General features: G+C 50.9%; 1 protein-coding gene across 1 annotated transcript in view; it reads left to right on the plus strand.

Moving 5' to 3' along the window:
• The first annotated feature begins 13,191 nt into the window (after nucleotides 1-13,191).
• The window catches only part of FAM53B (family with sequence similarity 53 member B), a 31,910-nt gene continuing 18,472 nt past the window's right edge, over nucleotides 13,192-26,629 (plus strand). The window contains exons 1-3 of the mRNA XM_086467082.1: nucleotides 13,192-13,260; nucleotides 16,249-16,300; nucleotides 23,524-24,245. Coding sequence (XP_086323208.1) covers nucleotides 13,192-13,260; nucleotides 16,249-16,300; nucleotides 23,524-24,245 — 843 coding nt within the window. The remainder of the gene's footprint in view (nucleotides 13,261-16,248; nucleotides 16,301-23,523; nucleotides 24,246-26,629) is intronic.

The raw sequence follows: 26,629 nt of genomic DNA on the forward strand, positions 1-26,629 counted from the left end.
TTGATGCCCTCCCTGTGCCAGCCTCTTGCACGCCCTCACGATACACCGAGAAGGTGGCAGGTTAAAAAAGAGCCGTGTTAGAGCTGAAACAAGAGCCCAGTCAGGCTGCAGAGGGGCTGGTTTGTCAGCCCTCCCTCCTGGTCCTTGCACAAGCCACCCTTGCAGACCGTGCTGGGACACGGGGGCTGCTGGGCACGGGGGTTCAAGAGCTCGCTCGAGGCGTAGGGCGGTGAGGCAGGAGAGCTGTGCTCCTGGAGACTGCTCTGGGTATCACCAGTTGTAGTCATTTTCCCAATTCATTCTTGCTGGAGCATGTCTTTTAGAAAAGCCAGTGCGAAGATAAAGAGGTAGTGAGGACTGAAAACCTACCGGTGTCATTTATTGTGCTGGTAACTTATTGCAATGGTTATTGTCTGTGCTGTTCAGGAAAAAATTGCACTTCGCCCTTGCTCTGAATCTGTAGTTTCAACTTCCCGCAGTGCTGGGTGGTGTTATACTGCACGTCTGCTCCATCCGAAGGACCTGCTCGGGACCTCCTTCCCTCTCTGAAGGTGGCCAGGTTGTTCCTGAGCAGTTACTGCTCCATGTTCCCCCAGTCTTGCACTGTACCCATGTCTTCAAGTCCCTTCAAGTTACTCCTGGGGTCTTCTCCAGACCTTAATCAGACGTGGCAGAAGGTTCCCGATGCCCGTAGCGGTTGTGGAGTGCAGAGCACAGAGGCAATACTGTCTTTTCTGGAGATCCCCAAATGTATCCAGCCCACGTGCCTTGATAATCCGCTGCATGGTGCAGGAGCCTGGGGATGCGCCCTCGCCTCCGAGGTGAGTGTCTTTTAAGCAATTTATTTTTTTTAAATGTATCTGAACATCTCAGTTATAAACTGCTGATTGCTCCTCTCCATTCTGTATTGTCAAGCTGTTCTTCTCTGTATTTAGCACTTTGCTAGTCTCGAGTCACTGGCACAGCACTGATTGTCCTGTTCCCTTCCCAGTTACTGCCAGAAATATTATATGGCATAAGGTGAAAGTCTAGTTTCTGTTGAAGCCCGTATTGCCAGTTTATTTGCAGGTCTGTTTGAGCTGTCTCTATTAAATAGTTGTTGATAACTGTCATCCGTTTCTCTGTGCTTTAATCAAGCCTGCTTGACCAGCGCTCCCTTTTACTGGCACAAGGACGTGAAGTGAGACGAGAGCTCTTTTCTCGGCGTTGTTAATTGTGCTTCCTCCCTCTCCGTCCTTGGGCTGAAACCTGAGCCTTGCAGGGCTCGTTTTCTCGGGACCATCGCGTTTACCAGGCTGGCTTGCGCCCGTCCTCTGGGAGCATCGGCGGTGATCGTTCAGAAGGCTTTATGGCACGATCTTCTAGAAGCTGAAGGTGTAAATTATTTGGAGCTGTTGTTTAAGAAAGATCTATATTTAGTGCCTGCTGCTTAATATCATCCCAGGTTACTCCTGACAAACGTGACTGTATCGTTTTACTTTCTCCTTAGGACAGTGTTAAAGTATATATTGACCATTTCTCCCTTTTCTGCATCGTGACTGACGTTCCTGCTGTTCTGCCTGACTGCAGAGCAACGTTGTCAGTGGGTCTTCTTGTTGTCCTTAATGTCTAGAAAAACCCCTGTATCTTGTTTTCTAACAGAGCCTGATGTTTAGCTTGCGGTCTCATGCATTTTAAGGTTGTGTTGTTATTTTAGGGACTTCATAACGACTTACAAATTCTAGGATTCATTAATTCCTCCACTTATTAGTGTAGCAAGTTGATACGTATTTTTCCATGTGATGAAGGTGGACAATTTTGCTGCCTTGTTTGTACTGGGCACTGACAAAATACCTGGCGCAGTTCCTTTCCTGATAGCCTGCTGGCAGCTTTGGAGCTGGGCTGGGATGCAGCATTTAGGTCAGTTCTCCTCGGGATGTCATTTCGGGAGGGGGGGTTTGTGGTTCATGCTGTGCTGGTGCTGGGGCCAAACGCTCTGTTCTTTGGGCTTCCCATTTCCACAGCACTGAGGAATCTGTTTCTCCTCCTGATTTTTGCCTGTGGGATGGGAGGAAGAGGGATGTATGGAGAGTGTCCAGAAATGGAGACTCTTGGGGTGGAAAATGTAGAGATTTTTTTTTTTCACCTTTTTCTGCATGTTCACACTGTCATAAATGAGCTCAAGGAAGGCTGAGCAGGATGGTGTTTCTGCCAGCCCAAATAAAAGCAGGGACTGTTTTAATTTCCACTTTTTTTTTTTCCTTTTTTCCCCTCATCTCCGAGACAGACTGCAAAGTCTGAACTTTTTATGTGTGCCAAACTGTAGTGGGGCTCATCCCACTCTAGCTGCGTGGAAATTGGGCACCTCCAGGGGGTGAAGCATCCCAACCCTGGGAAAATTGTCTCCTGTGGGCATTAACTCTCCAGCTGAGCAATCGCCTGGTGGGGCACCTTGCTTTGGGGCAACGACAGCCAGCTCCCTGGAGCTGTACCCCAGGCTCACAGTGGCATGGAGGCGGGGGGGGGGGGAACATTTCACTGCCCAGCCCTCGGGGAGCCCCCGAAGGAGCCAAACCTACAGGAGGTTTGGGCTCTACGTGCTGCTGACACCTCGCAGGAGCTCGGAGTGCATTATAGCAACAGAATCTATATTATTCCAGCCTCGCAAGCGTCTCCCTGCGATATTAAAAACGCCAGCTGAAACCCGAGTTCAGACTCTCAATGAATGACTCTGTGGAAATGCTGTCGGGCGCGTTTCGGTGCTGCTTTGGCTTTGATTTAAATGGGTAAACACGGTGAGTGGGTGTTTGCTTTGACTTCTTCCTCGTAGCGAAAGACTTCCTTTGAGGGAAGGTGAAGCCTCCAGTGCTGTTCCCCATCACAGCGTTAGACCATTCTGCCCGTGGCTTGGTGTTGAAATGCCTTCGCTGCGTGCTGGGCCCCGTGCTGCCAGGCTTGCCCAGCAACAGTGGGAAATCCTCGATTTCCCTAAGTATCAGGGATTCTTTGTGCCCAGGGCTCTGCTCGCAGGTGTGAATAACCCTTGCAGAGCCTGGTTTCTCCATCTGGATGCGGCGTGGTCATCCCAGTTGGGATGCTGCTGCAGGACATCCTTGGCTTTTGAAGGCACCTTCCCCTGCTTGTGCCACGCTCGTAAGCTCTGTTCCCCTTAAGCTTCCAAAAATCACCTCCGGCTTTGGCTACATCGAGTTTACGTGTCAGAGACGGCCTTTGCCACATGGTGGGCGGTTGCTGGAGGAGGCAGGGTGGGTGCAGCCCGTCTTCTCCTTGCCCTGCTGCATTAGGAAGAGTCCCCCTTTCCTCCTCAACCCATTTCCCCATCTCCACCAGGGCTATCAAAACCGGCTCCTTGGCAGCCTGTGCACGTAGGAACCGTCTTCTGGTAACAGATTGTTATGTATTTAATGAACCCGAGGAAAACAAGAAATTTGAAGGCTGCAGGGCGATACAAGTTTGCTGTTCAGTCTGCCAAATTCACGCTAATTCAGACAACTCACAGATGTTTGGCTCCTCATTCGTTAAAGAGATTTATGGAAGATGCAGGGCTTGGAAATTTATTCCCAGTGTGCTGGGGAGATGGAGGTGGCAGCGTGGGCAAAGGTTTCCCAGCCCCAGAGGACTCGTTCCCTCCCTCCGTGGCCATACCTTCCTCTTGCTAATGTTGATGGCAACGAATGGACAAACAGCAGGGAAATGTGCCTTTCGGTTGCTAGGAGGATTAATAAAGGCTCTAGGTTCGTCTTTCAGGAGCCGAGGAGCTCTTTGAAAGCTATTTCTCAGCTGAGGAATGAAACCCCAGAGATTGCCCAAGAGCTGAAGTACTGTGGTCTAATGCAAACAGTGGAGTCGTAGGGTTTGCAGGCGACGGTGGGCATGTGTGCACAGAGACTGTCTGCTGAAAGCATTCGAAACTCTTAAAATGTGGCCTGCCTAGTCCAGGTTGATAATTTCAATTTTTGGAAGGTCCTAAGTGATCATGTTGCTGGGCTTCACGTGAGGGCTCTGCAATCACTGCGTGTTTATTCCTAAAGGGGAAGTGGTAGGAGATGATGTGAAGTCTGGCAGTCGATGCATGCATCCAGTATTTCCCTGCTTTAAATTCAGCTGCTTCTTTAGGGGCTGTCAGCCTCTACTGATTTTTCCAGCTCAGCCTCGATAAAAGGGAGATATCTGACTTGCAAGCAGTATCCAAATCTGTTCTGAGGGCGATGATGGTGTTCTGGCACTTGGCAAGCTTTCCTCAATTACACTGCGAGATGTCCCAGAACTTGCTCATTCTTGGTCCATGTGGTGGGGTTTTTTGTGGTCACTGATGAGTAGAAAGTGTTACAGTCAGCATTGCAGCACTGACATGCTTCTCGCAGAGACCCCAAGAGCCTGGGCTGGCCAAGAAGCCCCCCTGACCCTCAGAGCATTATTATCTGGCTGTAAGTAAGTGGATGTTGTGTTAGAGGTAGTTATTAAGATGGGTTTGTGCTATTTAAAATTGTTTGTGCTTGAGAAGTGAGTCTGTAAAAAAATGGCATGGTGGGGCTATGTTTACTGTCTCAGTCTCAGACATTTCGGGTTGTATATGGAAAAAGAATATAAGGAAGAAACAAGAATTGTTTTTTGTGTCTGTTTACTAGAGCAGCACACTCCAAGCGGTAATTAAAAGTAAACCTGGACTCTGCTGGCTTGTTCAGCATCCCTAGTTGTTGAGATTAAGCAGCCAAAGCAATTCTCAATTCAGCAATTCCTCAGCTTTTGGGAGCGTGGCCAACACTCACAGTGTCTCATAGACCATTGCAAATTCTTGTAATAAATCTCACAATTGGGGAAAAAAAGAAAAGCAGAAAGGTGAGATGGTTCATTGGACCAGCAGGCTGCATTGCCGCTGCTCTTCTCCAAAGACAACCCTTGGTCCAATATATGCAATATTCCTTGGAAATATTACTCACAATTAAAAGCAGTCCCCTAATGAGTGGTATAGGCAATGATTACGGGTTTATTTAAAGAGAATGTGCCAGTTCTACGGTCGTTGGGACTAAGAGGGTCCTGTAGGATATGCCTGCACGGCCCACACGGTGCTGTGCAGAAATATTGGCGGTGCCTATCCTTAAGGCAGCGTGGCTGCTGGGAGGGCTGCGTTCCTGTGGGGCTCCCGTGGGGCCAGTCCTGCTGGGGGGAGGAGGATCTTGGGCTGGTGGGGCTGAGCTCTGCCACAGCAGGTCTGGGCTAAGCTGGCCACACGTTCCTCCATGGCAGAGCAATGTGCTGGGGATGCCCTCTCTCGCTGGAGCGGTTCCTCAGCCTGTGCACGTGGCTGGCTAAGGAGGGATCCCTTTGAAGGTCTGATGCTGGTCCTCCACGAAAATTCATGTGCAGGCTGAATGTACAACCAAGAGATATTGAAGGCTGCATGTTAGTGCTCCAAATGTGTACGCTCTTGTGTTTGACTACCGTGCGTGAGTGTTCGTGCAGCGAGCTGGGTCCTGTGTAGTCACTTTGCACGTCACCTTCCCGCTGGAGACCAGCAGTCTCCTCGTTCGTACCGCTCGCTTGCCGGTTGCAGTTTTGCAATGACTAATTTTGCTCTCTTCTTTTCCTTTTCAGTTGCCAGGGAGGAAAAGGCAAAGTCACTGCCCGCACCGTTTTCCTCGAGCTAAGATGTTGAGACAAAGCGCCTCTGCCCCTACCCTGTCCTTTCAGTCCCTGTTCGCCACTCGTGTGTAAGGGAGTCTTTCCCCTGCCACTCCTATTCCATAAGAGCACGGGGGCAATAAACCTGATGTGTTTTACTCAACTAGATGGTGTGTAATTTTCCTTAATTGCTCTTATTTCTTTTCAGTGAGAGCTTGCCTGCAGACGAGGTCCAACCCAAACACGTAGGTCTGGATATGAGGCTGGACTTCAGGCTCTCCTTAGAGGCTGGGGGTGTTTGGACATGTGGTTTGGAGCTCAGGGTGCTGAGCCCCTCTGACTTGTGTGTCTTTGGTGTCAGGTTGAGGTAATGCCCAGGCACTTGGAGCCAGGGATCAGATTGAAATGATGGATTTCTGTTTGGTTAGTAATTAATTTATGGTTGTGGGCAGGACCTCGGTACATCTGTTGTTCCTGATAATGAGGGTTAATCTCAGACCTCCATAAGCCAGGTTGCATGTGGCCATCCATGGTGGCTGCACATGATATTTTCTGTTCATAACGCGGCCCATCGAGACGGGTGCTGTTGCGGTAAACCTCGGTCTCCTTCTGGCTGTGGATTTTGTTAGCGTGGCTGTAGAGGTTGGCTCCGTCTGGGTTGTCCTGTGCCGGCAGCTCTGCGGCGCATGCGAGTGCTGGGCTGCGTTGGTGAGAACCTCCATTCCTGCGTGAAGCTGTTGGCCGTAAGCCACGAGGTGATGTGTGGTTCTCGAAGCTGTGCAGACCTACAGAGCGATGTTCTTCTTAAACACAACCCGTTGCTGCTTTGCCCCGTGCTATGCCGGCCGTTAAAAACATTAAGTGTAGGCAAGTCTCTTACTTACTAATGCTGAAAGCGTGTCTTTATCTTGTTAGCCCTGGAAAAGTCTGGTCTAGCTGCCAGGAGGAGGCAGAGGAGGACATTTCTTTATTCCTTTTCTTTGGCCGGTAATTTCTGAGTACCTGGAGCATGTGGCGAGCCCAATTCCTTGCCAGGTAGGAGGGGAGCACCGTGCAGGACACGTGGTCTCCTGCGCCGGAGCCCTTCTCCTGCCTCTTGCCAGCACCGTGCTTGCCCTTCCAGGAGCTGAGGAAGACCCTGTGGAGCAGGAGGAGGTGACTGCAGGCTCAGGGCGAGACAGGGCAGTGCTCCAGCCTTTCTGCTCCAAAGGCTGGGCAGCCTGGGGCAGCTCCTTCCTCCTGACCAAGTCCCGGGGGACGATCCTGACGCGACTGCATCCGTGGAAATTTTGTCGTTTGAAGGCACGTGTGCTGACTCATGATCCTGTTTACTCAGGACTAACCCAGGGGGCTTTTTCAGAGTGTAAAGACTTCTTCTCAGGCCCTGAATGGCATCTTTTACATTTATTGTAGCTTTTTACCCCATAAATAAAATCAATATTCACTGATGATGTGGAAGAGTGCTCAAGCAAGGGGAGCAAGCTGACCAGAGCTGAGCACCTCTCAGCCCTGCTGCAGAAGGCAAATTATTGCCCGAGTGAGGAAATGAGCCCACACTTAGCCACGTGCAAACGATAGTCTTCGAGGATTTTTTCCAAATTTATAACACAATCAATTAACAAATTGAAGATGTACCTCTTGGCGTTGTCCAAAGCACTGATGGTGAGACAGGCTGTGCCTCGAGGAGGTTCAGTGTAGCCCCAAATCCCTCCTAAGAAGACGAAGGATGGGGAGGGGACCGTGATTTATTTTTTTTTTCCCCTTTGGATAAAAATTGCAGTGTGATGCTCTGTAGAAAGTCTTAAACCCCAGAATTTTCAATCGCAGTAATCAGTTTTGGCTATTTCCCCAAATTCCTAGTAAGTCACCTGCAGCGTTTGGAGGGGGGGCTGACTGGCTGTGGTGTACCTTGGGTTCCGCAGTGTTCTGGCTGCGTGGAGAAATTGAGATCTGCATAACGGGAGGGGAATTTCTCTTTAATTAGTGAGAGGGGGAGGGCGGTTAAGTCTTAGAAACATGCTCAGAGTTTGGCCCGGAGGGCTTGTGTTTAGTTCTTCAGACGTGTGGGTCTAAACTGTGTTAAATAAACTCGGTGATCGCGGCGGCTCTTCACTCAGCCCGTTGTTTTCTGCTCGGCGGAGGTGAGGTTGGTGTTTTCCAGTGCCAAATCTGCGTTGACTGCTTTTCCTCTCAGAGAGCTGTTTGTGTCAAACTGCTGTGTCTGTACTTGCTCGTATTCGCTGCTCCCTTGGTGGCATTTGCAACTTCTGAACTCGTGTCACTGCACCCTCCTGCCCTAGGATAAACCTTGGGGCAGCGGCTGCTGGACGATGCACTGAGCTGGGAGACTTGGCTTGCTCCAGCCTTGCCTCCCGAAGCACCTTGTGCTTTGGTGTGGCATCAGCGTTGGCTCTCCGGAGCCGTACAGCCAGAGTTCATGGTGTGGCAATGGGAATGTTTTTTTGCTGAGCCAAAGCATGCTCTTGGTTGCACCGTAGCGTTTTGGAATGACGCTGCTGATGGTGGTAGAGCCAAGTCTGCAGCTACGCCAAGGAGGAAGGCTGGGCTTGGGTGTTTGTCCTTCCTCATCTTTCACAGACTTTGGGAGGGATTTGGAAATGACTGGGAATCCTCCACCCAGAAAGGGACGGGCAGCTCTCAGTTTCATCAGAAAGGAAAGGTCAGAAATGCTTCCCTTTTTCTTCTTGCAGGGGTTTAAGAAAACTTTCTGTGCAGTCTAAAAGATGCCTGAGTATTTCTTCAGGCACAGCGAACCGTGCTGGGACGTGGGGTAGGAATTGGGGTCCTGCACAGGTCGTGGCTTTTTCACTGAAGGCTTTGAGCAGCATTAAAAATTCAGCAGGGGTGGGTGATTTATATTCCGAGAGCGATCCCGCTGTGCTGCTCGCAAGGTGTATCAGTATGCAAAATACGGCTCCGGCTCCTCGTTCCCGTGTGCCCTTTCTGCCTGTAAATAGGTTTTATGTCAGTGCTTGTGTCTGGAGATGGATTATTTGAGCTGGAGGGGGGTTGAATGTTTTCCGTACAGAGGGTGGTGGTCCCACAGCGAGTGGAAATCTGTGCGATGCTGGTCCTCAGTTGTCTTCACGAAGAGTGCTGCTGGGGGTCAGGTGTACTGGTGTGCGATACTGGTTGCTGTTCAGGCTCCCTCCAGGCGTGGCAGAGCATCCGACAGACAGTTTGCTAAATCCCGAGCTCTTTTCCATACATTTCAGTGGAGCAGGCAAACGGGGTACGGCTGTGACTCGGCGGCTGCGTGGTGCTTGGAGTCCGCTGCGGCAGCACCACTCGTGGGGCGGGGAGTGGGCCCTCCCTGCAGGGAAGGGCTCTTTGCCCCCCCGTGAGCAGCTCTAGGGCTGTGCTCCTCGCTGGTATCTTGTAAGGAGCTCATCTGTTCACAAGTGTTACCTTTCGAGCCTGTGGGTGAAAGTCGGATCATCTGACTTTTGCAGCGTAATTTTTTTCCAACCCAACGCTCGGTTGCTGTGATACTGTCTAGAAAACAGCTCTTAAGAGAAGCCTCTTTCCACCTCTGCAACTGCAAAGATCACAGAGGCTTCCGCTCAGTCTGTATTTTGAAGCAATACCCATGGAAAAAATGTAGTTTGCTAAAAGCTGGGGGTTTCCATGCACTAGTGCTGCTCGTGAGTGCTGTGTACAGCTCAGGGGATCGTGTCCATCCCAGCGGCCGTGGCCCGGCTCTAAACTTAACCTCGACAGAGCGATGAAGATAGTTCCTTTATCTGATTGCAAACGAGGAAATACATTTCTTAAAATAATGAATGGTCCCCGAGGAGTATCTTTTTATTAGCGTGTGTGTGTGTGAAAGCCTCCAGTCTATAAATACACGGTAGTTTCCTCCTCAGAGTCAGTAGGGAGCCCATCCTGGGTCTGCAGAAGCGTTTCTGTCCCACAGCACTTGTTTGCATTGGTAGGACGTGATGGGGCAGGACCGTGCTGGGTCATGCCGTGCGTCAGGAGCCTGGTGAAGCAGGATGGGGAGCCAAAGATCACGTTTCACTGGGAAGTTTTCTTTTTTGTTGCAGTTTCTCGGTGGGATGAGTTCAAAACCCAACCAAGCGGTGGTTAAAACAAAAGAGCCCAGACCTAAAAGTACACCTGGGACCACCCGACGTTGGGTGGTGTTAACTACCAGCTTGCTCACAGTTTGCTGCATTATCGTTAGGGTTGTGTTAATTGCAGGAGATGCAGTGGAGCAGGGAGAGGGGTGGTGTGAGATGTTGTGCGCTGCAGCCCGTCCGGCTCGGGCAGGGAGCGTCTGCCTGTACTTGTACGCTGCCGCACGCCTGGGTGTGTATAGGAGTCTGCTGCAGCAACGTTAACCATTACCTTAGGGAAAGATAATTATTCATGAAGAAATCATACCCTGTTAATGAGGAACTGGGCTTAACTGCTTTCATGCTGCTCTGAATGCTTTTTTGATCTTTGCTTCCCATGCTGCCGCCACGCCAGTGATGGGCCCGACGTCCTCCCAAACGCAGGGAGTCCGGCCCCACGGCGAGCATTCCTATCTGTGCATCAGGATCAGGGACAACTGAGATTGTGGGGGATAAAAATACAAACCCCAAGTGGTTTTAGTCCCCATCCCCAGGTGCTCGGGGGACTTGGCTTTGGCATTGCTTTCTCTGCCTCCAGTTTAGTCTGCCATAATACTGATCTGTTGTCCTGTGGGATGGTGTGTTTAGTACAGATGTTCGCAGGGAGATGAGCGGGCTGGGAAGAGAATTTTGGTAGAGGAGGTGGGACAGGATGCAAAAATGTTCATTCAGCGTCAAAAATCGGCTAACGGGGGAAGAAGAAAAGAGAAAGGTGCTGCTCTGTGAAAAACCAGAAGGCAGTTTTGATGTGAGGGGTCCATCTGTTAACTTTGGATGACTAAGGTGTCTCTGGTATAGCCGTAGCTAGCTGTGGTATGGTGCAGGGGAGCAAGAGGGCACTGCCAGCTCTGCTCCGGGCGTTTGCCCAGCGCTGGGGAAAGGCTGGAGCCTCCCAAAGGGTCCCCTGCTCCTCACCCGTAGCAGGGGGTTTAAACCTGGCTCAGCATCCCTGGCTCAGAGGCACGCACTGGGGTCTAAGCACCTCTTGTCTGCTGGGCTGCTGTGGGCACACCGGTCCCTGGGGGGGGTGCTGGCCCCGCAAGTTTGGCAGGGGGGGATTTTTCCTTGGGGATTTTCCTTGGAGAATGGGAGCTCTATTCTGGCAGCCGGCTCAGACATGGGTGAGGGCAGCCGCTGCCCTGCTCCCTGTCCTCGGTCAGCGGCTCAACCGTGGTAGCTGGTGGAGCTAGGGTTGCAGGGAGAGCACTCAGGAGAAGGAAAAGGAGATGGGGTGCTGTGCAGCTGCCACGTTGTGCTGTTGGGGGCCCCGTACTGGTGTTGGGGGTCTTGCTGTGTGTGAAACATTGGAGGCTTCAGCAGCGAGCTTACCACTGGCATTGCTCATTTTCCCCTGTGTTGCTGTTTCCATGTTATTTGGTCCTTGCTTCCATGCGTCTTTCGCTTGTCCCTGTCTGTTCCCTGTTAGGTGCAGCCCTTTTTGGGGAGCGTCCCTTCGCCCTGTGTTTGTTCCGAGCCTGGTGTAAGCAGCTGTCCCTCCTGAACAGGACCTCTAGGTTTTGCTGCTTACCAATATACTTGATGCAAGGACCATCAAAATGCAGGAATGTAAAACTCCCATGGAGCCAATTAATGACCGTCCAGTGACTCTTTCTGCTTGCTCCTGGAAAACAACTTGATGTCGCCAAGCTGGCCCCAGCGCAGGCCTGGGGGCGGCTCCTGAGCATAACCTTGGGGGTCCGTGTGCTGTAACAGAGGTGTCTGAGCTGCCTCCAGGATCACCAGCGGGTTTGCAGCCGCGCGGTGATGGGGGCACATCTCTGTGTTAGTCAGCTGGTCCTCCAGCCGCCCCATCCGGGGCTCTCCTCACACAAACCCAGGCTATCCATAGTATAAATACATGATTTGGGCTCACCAGTGGTGTGTCATTTTGGCGGTCTGAAATGCTTTACTTTTCTGTTTGACGGTCTCCATTTGGTCATTGGGTTGCCCAGAGGTTTGTGATGAAGCTACCAGTAAATTGTGTCTTATAAGCCCACCGATCTCCCGTAAGAAGCTGGAGACTGTAGCAGGTGCCCTTGGGAACAGTAAATCTTGAGAAAATGTATTGATTCCCAATCCTGGCTTTGCACTCTGGATGAACTTTGTCCTCACAAAATAATAGAAGGTGATTTTTCTTTACCAGCCAGCTGGCCTTCAAATGAGCTACTCACAACACCGTCTCAAGCTCTAATCCAAGTAGACACAGAAAAGATGATTTACGGGCTGGGAAGAGAAGCCATATCGGTTTATAATGAGGTTTAATACTTCATGGCATATTCTCAAATGTTGTCCTTGAGTACTGCAGTTGGGTTTTGACTGCATGTTACTAGATCAGTGTTTTATGCTCTTCAGATCGTGCAAGTGGTGGTTTTGGTTGTTTGCTTTAAGGCAATGAAACAGCAAAACAGGATTAGGGGAGTGATTTGGGGAAAACACTAATTTCTATAATCAGATTTGAATTGCAATCTGTCTGCTTTTACACTGGAGTAAGTTTATCGGAGAGGATGCCAGGAGGTGAGGCAAAGCTCGTGGTCAAGTCTGGGCGGTGCCGTATGAGCCTGGCTTGCAGTTCATTTTTTAATAGGTGCTCCTCGTTGTGCAGCCTTTAGCTTTTCCTACCTAAAGCTACCGAAGAAATAGGTAAGGATCAAGAGGCATGGTGTGGCCGCTAGGATTTCAGGGCAGGGAGCTCTCTCCTTGGCAAGCAACTCTTGGCCTTGTTTTTTCCTCAAAGGGCTCTTCATGGGTTGGGAATCGGGGAGTAACTGGAGTGCGACAGGGGCATCCAGGGGATTTCACAGCCTTAATGATGCTGGAGCAGCTTTTTCTGTTGGACATCTGCTCCCAGTTGGTCTGGGGGGCAAAGGCTTCTGTGAGATCAGCCCTGGGGTTTTAATGAGCCCATTTTTCAAAGTCTTGGTATCTTCGGTAGAGGGGATGAGAGTTTCCTTTTTCAAAGGGAGAATTCAGAGGAAATTTTATTTATTTATTTGCCTGAAACATTTCTGCCCCTCTGGATTTCCTTGTGTGCCTTACGTGCTTCCAACACCTCGTGCGAGTGCCTGTCCCATGAAACACCTCTGCGCTGAGGGGGTGCAGAGGAACACCAACAGTATTTAAGAGTCTAAAATAAATACTCCCCTGGAGTAACCACCGTCAGGGTGTTTTTTGGGCAGCGCTCACCCCTTGCCCAGCGCATCCACTCTCCATCCCACCGTCCCCCCAGGTGATCCCTTAAAGCTGTTCCTCTCTCTGTGTGCGTGCAGGGAGTTTTCCACGCTCGGAGGCTGTTCCTGCGCATCCCCCGAGGAGCCGGCGGGGCCGAGCCTTTCCCGGGGGAACATGGACTGAAAGAGGAGCTTCACCAGACCGCGGCTGCCAGCACCCTTCGCCTGGACCCTGATGGACTCCGAGGCAGGACTGCATTACCATGGTGATGATCTTAACCAAAACTCGGGAAAACAAAGGTGCTGACTCCATAACATGCAGGACTGAGCTGGTAAGCTTTGTGAACTCTTTGTTCGAAACTTTGCTGCTGAGAGCTTTTCCGTAGCTTTGTAATAAGGTTTTTGTTGTGCTTCAGGGCTGGATCTTTAGATGGTTTATGGCACTGATTTTTACTGAGCTGCATTAATATCTGAGGACCAGGTGATTAGTAAATGATTGGAGTGCTGTGGCTTTTGCATATTGGATTTTGGTAAGCGTGCAATGGGATAAACAATAGAAGAAAATAAAATCAACGCTGTGAATAACACAGGCGAGAAGTTGCTTCACCAGCAGCGAACAGATGCTCATCATTATCAGGAGGATGAGCAAGCGGGGAGCGGGATTAAGTGGGAGATGGCGAAGGGCAGCGCTGTGGTACTTAACAGTCTCGCTGGCAGCCTGGAGAGAGGCAAATCCAACCATGCCGAATGAGCAGGCAACAAAAAAAACCCCAAAAATTCAGGGGCAGCAAACAAACTAAACGATGGTACAAGGAGCGAGCGAGGCCGTGGAGCTGAGTGGACCAACAGTAGTGGCCAGTGAGGGGTGACGGGTTGTCTGGGGACAATGTCGGAGCAAGCGAGGGTGGGGAGCAGGGACAGGAGGAGGAGGTGTGGGGTGATGGAGAGCCATCTGAGAAAGCCCAGAGCAAGGCTGGACATGGACGTTTGCTCCTCTGTCCTTCAGGAGAGATGGTCGTAGTCCAAGAAGAAATTAGAGCAAAAGGCTGTTCCTCGCAGGGTGTGCTGAGAGTCTCAGATAAGAGTGTGCAGGAACACAGCAGGAAGCATCTGGCAGGATTAGCCATAAATGGGCATTTTGGGCATAAAAGAAATATAAATTCCTAAGTTTGAGGATGACAAACTGTCCGGCTGGGCTTTCCAGGCAGATAGCGCAGCGTGCTGGGGAGAAGACAGGCTGCCCTGGTGGTGGAGGAAAAGCCAAGCAAGCCAGAGGCAGTATTAAATCCTGCCTTAAAAGGTTGAAATTTGGGAAGGAAGGATATTGATACATTAGAAAAATATCCTTCCTTTATACTGTTGGCTTGTTCTGGGAAGGCAGCATCTCCTGTGGCTGCTGTTTGGGGCAGTGAGGGGGGAGCCCGAGCATCCGATGCCGGCCGTGCCCCAGGAGGTGTGCAGGGCAGGTGGAGGGGAACTTGCCGCAGAGAGGCAGATGAGAAGTAGTTTCTTCTGCCGCTGCGGGCAGGGATGGGCACCCGGGCGGTCCGATGGCAGGCAGCGGAGGGGCAGAGCTGTAATGCGAAACTTTGCCCTCGTGTGTTTGCCGAGTGCCTCCCGTGGCTCTGGGGCTGGGTCAGCCGTGCCGTGGTAGTCCTGGATGCACAAGTTGACTTGCTGGGTTTTCTGGGCTGTTAAATTGGGGCAGGTGTTCCCAAGAAGGCTGGTGCCCCAAAGAAAGCAAGAGCTTTTCTTTGGCTCCGTGGGAAAGGCCGAAAAGCAAAACCTAAAGGAAATAAATGTCTGAGCAGTGGGGCAGCACCACCTGCCAACACCCGATGGGCTCGTTTGGTTCAGTTCCAAATTTGGTGTTGAGGCAAAACTCTTACAGAATGGCAATTATACTCCATGTGGGACATATGTCACCTAAAGATGTTCCTTTCCCTCCTGCATTTGCAGGTGGTAACTGGTCTCTGGGGCTACCACACACATGTGCACTGGCGCCATGGCTGCCTTCTCTGGGGCTTGTCCCACTTCCATTGCTGCTCCGCTTTGGATGCAGCTGCTTGTCCTCCCTGTCTCCTGATTAATTCTACTTGCCCCTTCCTAAGGTGGGGCTTGACAGATAAGAAATATCCTTACTTCATCTAGAAAAGTGGCGTGTGCTCCAAAGAAGGTGACTAACCCTTATTTACCTTCTCCGCATCTGCACCACCTCATTGTTTTCTGCCTCCACATCCCTCTGCGTTCAATATTTACGATATTTTGTATATGAAGTGGGATCCTTTTGTTGGATGGCTCTGTACAGCCAGGTGCCAGCATTTGGTACATTATTATGACGATGATGATGATCATTATGTGAGCAGGCAACGTGTAAAACGTGGGTCAGGAGAGAAGGTGCAGATGTAGTGGCCTAACGCCAGTTAAAACGCAGCTATGGCAGCACAGATGAACGGGGAGGTCATGCTGGTGCTTCCCTCAGATGATGTAATGCCTTGGTCAGATGGGATGGTGTTGCCAGGAGAGACACTTCAGAAGCAGAATATGGATATTTTGGGGGATAATGAAAGAACAATTAGTATGAAAGCGTGTTTTTGCAGACATAGCTGAAATGGCATGTAGCTGCAGATGACATAGTGATTTATTGTATATAAAACTGTCCATGCCCATTTTTAGAAGTCTGATGATTTCTTCTACGCTGTCAAGAGGAAAATTCTTGGGGAAAAAAAAGAGCATAAAAAGCATTCAGGATTACTTTGTACTCATACAGTGGCGTTTTTCCCTATTTTTAGTGCAAATCAGTACAATCCGAACGCAGACTCCCTGGAAGGGCTGGCGTGAGGACGCCTTGCCTTAGAAACACGCTCTATGGTTTTAAAAAACCCAAATAGCTGCTTTGTACCTAGACAGGAGGCATTGATGGGTTTGGATGGGGTTCAGATACCACTGCTGCTGTTTCTTGCCCAGTCCAGAGTTACTGTTGAATTGCAGCTCCCAGTTTAGTTTCGCCGGTGTTTTGGGTCCTCGGGCTGGGCACCTCGCTGGAGCTATTCCTGGGGATAAGGATTAGATGCAGGACCCGTGATCTGCCAGCTCGGGCCTTGACACTGGCTCTGTGCAGCTTTTAATTAAGTTTGATTTCATTGAGGGAAGATGAGTGGGTCCGTCCCCTGGTCCCTGCCGAAACGGGACCGCTGCGGGTGCCCGAGGCTCTCCTCCCTGCCAGGTGCCCTGCGGCTTTGCCAAGGCTGGAGGCGGGGTGATTTCTGGTGCCCTGGTTGAGTCTGCGAGAAGTGAATAGTTTCTCTGGTTGTTTGCAGCACACTCCAAAGATGAGTCAAGGACCTACCCTCTTCTCTTGTGGCGTGATGGGTAAGTAACAGAAACTTCTGTCCATATTTACTCCACCTCCACTCTCACATCCTTATAGTGATGGGTGGGAAGATGTCCTGACGAGCTCGATCTCTCCAAAAAATGCTCACCTGCAGATCCCGGGGCAGCCATCTACCCACTTGCCCCACACACTGGGGACAGAGGGGCACCCACTCCACCACCAGCTAGTGACGGCCATCACGCCCATGCCACCCTCCTTCCCAGAGGTGGTTGTCCTGCCCTGTTGCCATTGCTGAGCGAATTGCTTATCTCCTTTCCCTTTGATATATCTGCTTATTTTTAGAGTAACCCCTGCAGTTGAGATTGTAAGCATTCTGGGGCTGAGATCGTGTTTGAGCATCCAGCCTTTGACCGTGGCTCTTGACTGTTTGCACAATGCGAGTAATAAATATCAGTGTTATCACTAAAATGTTCTACCGCGTGGCACAAAGTGTTTGGACAGGCCTCAAATAATAAGGAAAATGTCTTTTTTTTTTTTTTTTTTTTTTGCCTTTGACAGTAACCATGGTATAGGATGTTTAATACCTTTTGTGTCAGAGCTTGCTATCAATCTTTATGCTGAAGAGCCACCAAAATTGCTGGGGGATTGGTGCCTTCGACGATGATCCTGAAAAACTGATAGTGCTGGAGGATGTGCTGTTATATTGTGCTCTTTGGGTTTTGTAGGGGGGGAGCCTGTCACTAGGCGAAGTCTCAAAACCCAATTAAAATTGTAGGTCAAGTTTGAGCCAAGCTGCTTGCTATGAAAGCCAATACTTTACAGACAAAGAGGCTGCCCCTTTTCTTCATGGACACAACTCTCATTAGCGTTAATGGGAGCCGAGCACATGCATTGACAGGAGATATTTCCCAAGCTCTCTGATAACTCCAGGCCTTGCGGGGGGGCGGGGGAAAATGGAAAGCATTTGGATTTTTTCAGATGAAGGTCACAAGCTTCAAAGTCAAGAAGGGGTAGAGACAGCCCATTCCCTTTCTCCTGACTGTCAAACATGAGTGAGGAACAAAGAAACCCAATCAGATGGTTTTGTCTTGTGCTGTGGCACTGGCAGGCTCTCCAACAGATACGAAGAGTCTATGCCTAATTGAAAAGCAGCTTGTCTTTAAGAGCTTTCACAAAGCCTTCTGCGTCTTCTCAGCACTGTGCTGGTCTTCCTTGGTTGCCAAATTATCCTCTTTCCAAGGGAGCCAAATGTCGCCTCCTTGACCGCAGCTTGCCATGTAATGGTCTTCGTCATGCCCAGTCAAGAGGAGCGAGTCTCTCCAGCATGCAAGGGCATCGGTTGGCTTGGGTTTAATCTTGGGCATCTTTCCCAAGCGTTTTTCTTGATGTCTCCAAGCGTGAGACATCACAGACGAATCCAGTGTCAGAAGTTGCTTGACTTTTTTGAAAAGCCACGGTTATAAGGGCACCAAATGGAAAACTGGGGGAATGTTTCAGGTCAAAGGGCCAAGTCTCTGTCGGTGGAAAGCACTGAGGTAAATGAACATGGTGAAGTTTGGACTGGCAGTGCAGCCAATGGGAGGCAAAGACTCATAGTCCCATGCACGATGTTGGGGGGGGGGATGGAGGGAAGTTGACTGAATTTTCCGGGTTTTTAGCCAGAAGAGGCTGAGAGTCTTAGCACAGGGTCTTCCCAGTTGCCTTTGGGGGTGAGGGCAGCTTTGGGCAGGAAGGCAGCTTGTGGCTGATTCTAGTGGCCATGGGACAGTGGGGCAGAGGGAAGGCCAGGCTTCCAGGGAGAGCATCATCCAAACCCTGGAGCTTCCCACAGGCATTGGCTCAGGAATGAGAAGGAAGTAGTTGAGTTAAAGCCCCAAGGGATGCATAATGCACCGTGACCAAGAAACCCACTTGGTCCAAGATGACAAGGCTGGAGTCCTGCTTACCCGTGGCATAATGTGGGGTAAAAAAGAGCAAACTGAAGCCCACCCATCTTAGGTGTAGCTTCCTCGTAAGGTACTGAACACCCCAAGAATCTGAAAATCGCTTATAGATTGTAATATAACTCAATATATGTGTAAACAGTATTAAAGACTTGATATATCAGATGATGCAAAGTTAGATCCACTTCTCAAGGTGACCTAAATAATCTTTTGATTTTTTGGATTTACAAGAAATGCTCTTGCCAGTGTGATGATAAAAAGATTTGGGTTTTATCTTTATATAGCCCTTTGCTGGGAGGAAAATTGTAGGTGAAATGCCTAAAACTATAAACTCCACAATTTCTTTTTTCGCTTCTCCTTGAGGGGTCCTTGAAACACCTGGGAGTGTAAGAATAGTCCTGTTGTTGGATAGGGTTTTTGTTCCCTTGCAGTCTCCGTCGCATGTCCCCAGTGAAGATACCAGTGACTGTGCTAGAGAAAGAAGGTGGAATATTAGAAAGTTGGGGAGTTACTTTTGACTTCCTCTATTGAAATTTTTCTGTCTCGGGGTGGGCGGCAGAAGAAAATTTGCAATATTTTTAACAAGGCATTGGCAGCATCGCCTAAACTTTCCCTAGCAGGTGGGTAAGCAACGCTCAGCGTCTACGTTAGCACCAGGAGCTGCACTAGTCCGGCCTTCTAAGAGAAACTCAGCAGGCACATGCCGACAGCCGTGGCCTCGTGTTTTCTGTGTAAGCAAGAAATTATCTTCGAGGCAAGCTGCAAGCAGGGCTTTATTGAGGCTGTGACAAGGTGCTTGCGAGCGCGGCCGCCCTGGCGGCAGGATCAGAGTCCTGGCGCGGCGGGCATTGCGTGCACAGCCCTGCTTGGAGAAGGGAGGGGGAGGATGGGTTGGAGCCCGTCAGGGACAGATCCTGCATACGTCCTCTGCGAGGTGCTCTTTTTAAAGGAACCGTCATTTGCTTTTTCCCTTGGAAAGCACCCCCAGAATTTGTCCTTGTAGGGCGCCGCAGCAGAGCGGGGTGATGGACGAAGCGCACACGGGTCAGCTCCTCTGGCCTTGGGCGCGCTCCTCCGCTGGCACGGTTTGGCAGTGCCACCGGTCGGAGAGGCGAGCGTGCCGGGGGCTTGCAGCCTTGGGTCTTGTCGTTGCACACCCCTTACCTGGAAGTGGTTTTTCACGCTGCCAAGGAAAGCCAAGAAGGCAGAAGAAAGGCCAGCCCCCGGGAGGCAATGCCCTTCGATCGCATCCCGAAAGCACCCGCAGGGCTCGCACGCCTCCTGCTTCTGAACCAGGATTTCCTGGGATTTTGGGTTTGGTCTTTTTTTTTTTGGAAAGATCGTTAGCATAGAGCAGCGTCTTGGTGCATGTTCAAGCACCGTCAACCTTCAAAGAGAAAAAGCCACGCAGGGAAAGCCGGCGAGGCGTAGCTGGAGTAGGGGAGACCTTATAGATTGAAGAGCAGGGCACGTTTCGCCGTCGAGGTGGGGGATTTCCCTGCCCTGTGCAGGCTGTTGGCACGAGGAGCCCTGGTGTGTTTGTTCTCCAGCGATAAGTTTTGGGCCTGTTGTTTTCATTTCCTATCGAAGCACAGCTCCCTGCATCGTATTTTAATCTTATTTCCGCAACGGGAAGGCTCTATGGCACTGCCATCAGCTAATTACAACCATTAAATTTGTTCCACATTTAGAAACAATCATCCCTCGAACATAAAAAGGGGGCAGTGGAAAATGCATCTTGCCTTTTTCCCCCTTGCACGGAGACTGGGAGACCAAAATTCAACTCGAACAACGTTAGAAAAAAGGGAATTGGATGTGCACCTGTGTGAAGAGAAATGTTTGGGTTGGGATCCAAACAGAATTTATCTGCCAAAAAGGAGAAGAAAAATTGATTGAAACCTGTAATTGCTTTACAAGTTGCTGTAATAAATTATGTATTAATGTAAATTATTTCACGGGAAAAGGACGTAGAGGAAACTTGAGCAGAAGGATCATGCATTATGTATAAAAAGGAACTGTAAAAATATTATAGCAGCACATTTGTGTCGCTGTAAAGTTGTGTCAGCGTTTTGGTTTTACACCCTTCTCTGTGGTTATGAACGTGGTCATTAAAATTTACTCTGTGTCACCAGAGGAGCACGGCAGTCGTTCAAAAAGCCTGCGGCCATCCCGAAGCTGCGAGGTGCCTGGCCTGTCCGTGCGCTGCTCCTGCAAAACCTGGAGCTCAGCGTCTGGAAACACGGCCGTGATGCTGTGGGGATGGATCCCGTTCTCCGTGGATCTCCTCTCAAAAGAAATTTGCTGGACGTGCTCATTAAGTGACTTGAAGTGTTTACTTTTATATTTTTAAGTTAAAATCCAAAAGATGCCATTTCATCCAAGGACACCTGACAGCCAAAGAAGGGCCAGTTTAACCAGGGGAAGAGCCCCTCATGCCACACTTGCATCATGCTCTGGTTGTAAATGTTCTCCTGTTGGTTTTCTAATAGGCAAAGGAGAGTTTTCCAGCGAAGCAGCTCGCTTGAGAACCGAGGGGTTCTCAGGGTGGGTTTTATCCTGGAACAAATTGCTGCCTCGGGGTAAACCAGGCTGAGGTTTGTAACTTAACAAAATTAATACACGCTTAACTGCAGCAGTATTAATGGCTCCACTGCAATTATCGTTATCAGCGTGCTCAGGATGTGAGTATCAGTCTTAAAAAATTGAACAGAAAACCAGCCACTTTTCCTCAATAAGGCTTTCCTGAATCCTTTAATTACGCCCTCAGCCCTTAGGCCGCCTCATTTTCAATTTGTTTCAGGGCAAACAGTTTTCTGTTTACGCTGAAAAACCATTTTCTGGGTTATCTGGTAGTTTGGGACCCGTCAGTGATGCTCAGGGGTTTGGAGGACCCTGCCAAAAAACCAGCTCCCACAGTGTAAGGGGAAAAGCAAATCACCCCAGGCTGGTGCTGGGGATAACGGTGCAAATACCGTTTTCTTTGCAAGGTTTGGAAGATTTATAGCTGTTTGTGCCGAAGCAGGGCTGAAAGAGGAAGGTGTCCCGTATCCTCCTCACCAAGGCCTTTTGTACAGCGTGACGTCTCCGGCTGGAGGATTGTGGCAGCTTGCCATGAAAAATCAGCTTCTATTTCTGTTTCTTTTGTCTGCTGACCTGACCCAAGAAATCTCTCTGCTGGCAGCATAATACAGAGGGAAAATAATAAAGATCTAAACATAGATGTGGTTGTTTAGCACCAATTTCTCACTTTTCATTGTGTTTATTAAAATGAGGACAGCAACAGTTAAAATGCCATGCGGTTATTGAGGGCAGAGCCAGGGAGGTTGTGGCTGGAGCTGTTACAGCAGCAGCTGGATGCAGGGAGAAACGCAGGGAAAGCTGGCCAGGAGTGGTGTAAGGAGCCCCAAATCTGACCTCCCGACTTGAAACCGAGCCTTGGTTGGAAGCGTTTTGTACCGTTGCATCTTCCCTCTCGCGCTGGCACCTACAGCTGCGGGCTCAGCGCGGCTTTTCATTCACCCTTCAGTTACCTGAGTGGAAAAACCCAAAAACCCCCTAAAAAGTATTGCGCGATTTAGATACCATCACATGAAACTTTGCAGCGCCGGTTAGGGAGCATGGTTTGCCTCTGCCGGCAGCAGCCGCCGACAAAAACAGTCACCAGAGGAGGTCTGTTGGGTGATGACTTTTTTCCATTGCAGCAGGCGCTGGGGTTGTCCTACCATGGTTTTCCTGTTGAGCGTCAACAGCCTCTCTGCAGAGCGCCCCGTTCGCCTGCGCTGGGGAGCCAGACCTCGGTGATATTTGGCTTTCTTCTTTTGCTGTCAGCGGGCCCGTGTGTGCGAGTGGGGTCCTCACCCTTAATCCTCTCTTTCGACACAACCATCGGTGGGATTTCTGAATGCAGCCAGGTTTTCCTACGTGGAGCTGCCTGTAGCCACGTGTGGTTTAGCCCCTGAACTTTGGAGGTGCAGGTTTCTCGGAGCTTTGCCCGCGCACTGCAAAACCCATCTGATAAAAGCAATACCTTGATGGCCACCCCAAAACCGTGCAAGAGGTCACCACCGTCTTTTGCTGTGCTGGGTTGGAAGACTGCTGATGCAAGCCAAATTTGCCAGAGGAATAAATTCCTGTGTAAACAAGCTGAATGAAAGAGAGGGGGAAAAAATGTTTAAAATTTCAAATACACTTTTTAAAAAGTGTATTTTTTTAAAAAAAAAGTGAACTTATGAAGTGATTTGTTCTTTTAAATAAACCCTTCAGCGTTATGTTTGTTAACAGAAAGGCAGAGAATTGGCTGTGCAAGTATAACTGGGATTTTCGAGGCAGCCCCGAAGAGATGCTAAGCCCAGGTTCTGCAGAAGAGTAGGAGGGTGTGGGTACCCAGTTTCTGTAGCACCTTCCCGCTCCATGCTGGTAACCGGCCAGGGGGGCACCTGGGGCAGAGCACCCGGATTTGAGGGACAGAGGGGAGATGGACGATGAGCCTCACAACAGGGACCTAGGAACAGCATCTTAACTGCTGGAGGTTCATCGTGCATCTCTTACAGCGTCAGCCGTCTGAGTACTCGTTATGTGCACCAAATTTTGTGAGACACAGTATCTCTGGGTGGGTTTGGGAGTGATGCTCAGAGCCTCGGTGGGGATACGTTGGTTCATTGGAGCAATAATGTTTTAGCAGTGTCTGAGAGCAGGACAGCCCGATGGGGTCGGGATGGTTTTTGGTTTCCCGTAGGCTCTGATGACCTTGTTGGGATTTCTGTGCTACGACAAGCAGCTCGGTGCCTGGGGCACGCTCCCCTTCTATTAGGACCATCCCAACTGCTCTCATCTCATCCCTCTTCTGGTGTTTTGTCCCCCGAGGTCCATCTCGCCCCAGCAGCGCTACAGCTTTGTGGTCTTCACTTTCAGTTTTTGTGAACCTCTCAGGCAATTGTGATTGTGGAGCCCAGGACGAACCGCACGTATCTGAGACATGGTTTAGCACAGAGATAAGGCAATGGCCATACCATTTTATATTGCTGAATTTCCCTGAGCTAGTGCAATCTGGATATTCAAAGGCATGTTTTTATCATCTTCTAGCAGTTTTGCTCCTGCTGTGATTATCACTTTGTCTCTCTCTCTGTCTGCACCGCAGCAACCGCTCTGCTGGCAGTTTGGAAAACCATATTCCAAGAGTTAATTAATTTGTACTGGAAAACGTCCCATATGCTACTCTTTTTGTTTATCGACGTAGAACGCGAATCGCAGAATTAATTAACGCTAATGCCTGTGCATGTGTGTTGTTTTTTGGTTTTTTTTTCTCCTTTCTGAACCAGAAAATGACAGATGGAGAGATCTCAGTAGGAAATGTCCACTTCAGCTCGAGCAGCCGGGCGCCAGCATCTGGGACTGCTTGTCGGACAAGGGCGAGGAGGGCTCACGCTGGCCGAGGGAGACAGCCAGCACCTGCTCTGTCACCAACCTGATCAAAGACCTCAGCCTCAGTGACCCCCACGGCAACCCCTCAGCGCCCCCCAGCAAGCGCCAGTGCCGCTCGCTCTCGTTTTCGGACGAAATGTCAAGCTGCGGGACCTCCTGGCGACCCTTAGGCTCGAAGGTTTGGACCCCGGTTGAGAAGCGGCGGTGTTACAGCGGGGGGAGCGTGCAACGCTACTCCAACGGCTTTGCCACCATGCAGAGGAGCTCCAGCTTCAGCCTGCCGTCACGCTCCAACCCGCTGTCCTGCGAGCATCCCGCGCTCGGCAGCCGGCTGGGATGCCAGCCGAGGAAATCGGCGACCGGCGGGCACGGAGGAGACCGGGTAGACATGCAGAGGTCCCTCTCCTGCTCGCACGACCGCTTCTCCTCCGAGTACTGCCCGCCCTCGGCAAGCAGCACACCCGCCTCCACGCCGGAGCTGGGGCGCCGGGCCGGCGGGCTCTCCCGAAGCCGCTCGCAGCCCTGTGTCCTGAACGACAAAAAGGTTGGGGTCAAGCGGCGGAGACCGGAGGAGGTTCAGGAGCAACGGCCCTCGCTGGATCTCGCCAAGATGACCCAGGTAAGAGGCGGCGGCGGTGCCAGCCCTGCGAGGGTCCTGCAGCCAGGGCTCAGCAGGGAGGTGACGCCGTTCTTTGCTTTGCTAAAAGCCCTTCAGCATCCTGCCGAGGTGGGGCTGCGGTGCGCAGAGTAACGCGGGCGCTGGGGGAAGCTCATCCTTCTGTCCGAGCAGAAAACCCCTTCCCCTCCAAATGGACTTTTTTAATAAGTTTGCGCGTTTCTGTTCTGCGCTGATTTTTGCGTGCTGAGTCCGCTGTGGTGGTGTTTCCTCCTGGCACGTGTTTCAAGCAGAAATACGTTGAACTCCACATTTTTGAGTTCAGGAGAGAGGAGCCCCGGGCCTGCCGTGGCGAGGTGAAAGCAGCACCCTGAGGCATTTAGCCCTGGCTCCACGAGGAGCCGAATTCATACCGCTGCGGGCTTTGCTTGCTCTCAGCCTCTGTAATTTTCCACTCTGGAGATGTTATCATGTTTCATTTTCAGTTGCAAACACAGAGCCCAACCTCCCTCTTCAATCTGCCCTGCAAAGCCAGATAACAGATCTGAAGTGTGGATCGGGGAGGATTTTGCTCCCAGGTCCTCTCCCTGCAAGACCAAGTGACTGGACTTTAGTGAGAGCCAAAGCGAGCGGCCGCATCGAAGGGCAGTGCAAGCTGCGTTTCCATTTCGCACTCCTAAAACTTCTTTTTCTACATTTCTTTTACGATTCGAGATTTCCCACGTCTCAATAATTTATAGTCATAAAGTCAACGACACCACCAGCACTGTGCAAGATGGAGATAACAGGGGGTCTGAAAACCCCAGGGCTCCTCCTGTGGGAACAGGTTTGCCCTGGCCACCTCCCAGGCTGGGCCGTCACCTCCTGCCGGCCAGAAAATGTCCCCCGTGCTTTCGGTTCGAAGCGGTTGTCTGCGCTTCATCCCAGATGTTGGGAGCATCTGCCCTGCTTTGCTTTGTACAGCCGCGGTCGGCAAAGCCCGCCGGGCGCGAGGCGTCCCCTCGTCGTTCGCAGGGCAGCAATTCATCGGGTGGGATGGAGAAACAGCCACAGGGCTTCTCCCCTTGCTGTTCCTCAGCGAGGTGACGTCCCACGCCGTATGTGCATTTTCCACTCTTGCAAGAACGCGGTAGTTCGTGGCGTTTCGTGCTTGGCAGCGCAGCGGGTGTGCGAAGGAGTGGAGTGGTGTTGGAGGAGGAGTTGGCTTCTACTCTTCCAGAGGAGCTTAGAGGATAAAAAGGGCAAAGGAATCGCGTATTTAGGTGATAGCGGGGGAAAAACATGAGGGTTGCTCCCGTCTTTTGATAAACCATGCCAACAACATTTAATATGCTAAGCTTATTTTATTAGCTGGTAAGCTGGGTGGGCAATAAAACCGACTTACATGTGTTATATTTTACTAGCCCCAGGTTGGAATAGCACAATTGCCCCCTCCTAAATCTCTCTGTACAAGCAGCCACTCGTTGCCTCACCTGTATGTGCGGTGCAGGATGTCCCGAAAGCCCGTGAGGGAGTTTCCCGGCAAACCAAAATCTGCATAAGACCCAAATTGCCTCAAAACCATCCATGAGGAGAGCAAGGCGGCCCCTTCACTGCCTGGAGCCGCAGGAGCTGCCACCACGGGGAGGGGATGAAGCCGACTGTCCCCAAATCAGCATCAGCTCCATGAGGAGTAATGCGAAGGGATGGCCACGTCCCCCCAGCTCGCTCAGAAAGTGGCTTCACCGCTTGTTCCCAGGCGGCTCCTCAATTTAAAACCAGCACCAATCCAAACTGCTTTTGCCACCACGCGCTGACGACCCCAGCTTTCCTCAGGGCTCTGTTAATGACCCACTGGCATGGGAGGAGGTCATGGACGGGCTGTGGAAATGTGCAGAAAGCCCACGGTGCCGAGCAGCCGGGGGAAAGAGGGGGAAGGAAGAAGTTTTTTTACAATGAGGGTGGTGAAACACTGGCACAGTCTGCCCAGAGAGGTGGTAGATGCCCCATCCCTGGAAACATTCAAGGTCAGGTTGGATGGGGCTCTGAGCAACCTGATGTAGCTGAAGATGGCCCTGCTCACTGCAGGGGGGTTGGACTGGATGGCCTTGAAAGGTCCTTTCCAACCCAAACCGTCCTATGGTGCGGCCCCAAGTGCAGGCACCGGGGCTGGGAGATGGGCTGCTCCTCTTTCTGCGTGCCCAGCAGCGGCCGGGGCAATCCTCCTTATCCACATTTCCTCCTCCGATGGCGCTTTCTGGGGCTGTGTTTGGAAATTCGGAGCGTAACGGGCGTTTCTACTCCGCGTGGGGGTTTGCGTCCGCGCGCAGGCACGCGTGCGAAGGTGGATGAGGAGCCGTGCAAAGGGTGATGTCTGCGTGTCACGGGGTTTTGTTGCGTCTGGACAA

This window comes from Leptosomus discolor, chromosome 6 (genome assembly GCF_034619465.1).
Source record: "Leptosomus discolor isolate bLepDis1 chromosome 6, bLepDis1.hap2, whole genome shotgun sequence".
NCBI lineage: Eukaryota > Metazoa > Chordata > Aves > Leptosomiformes > Leptosomidae > Leptosomus > Leptosomus discolor.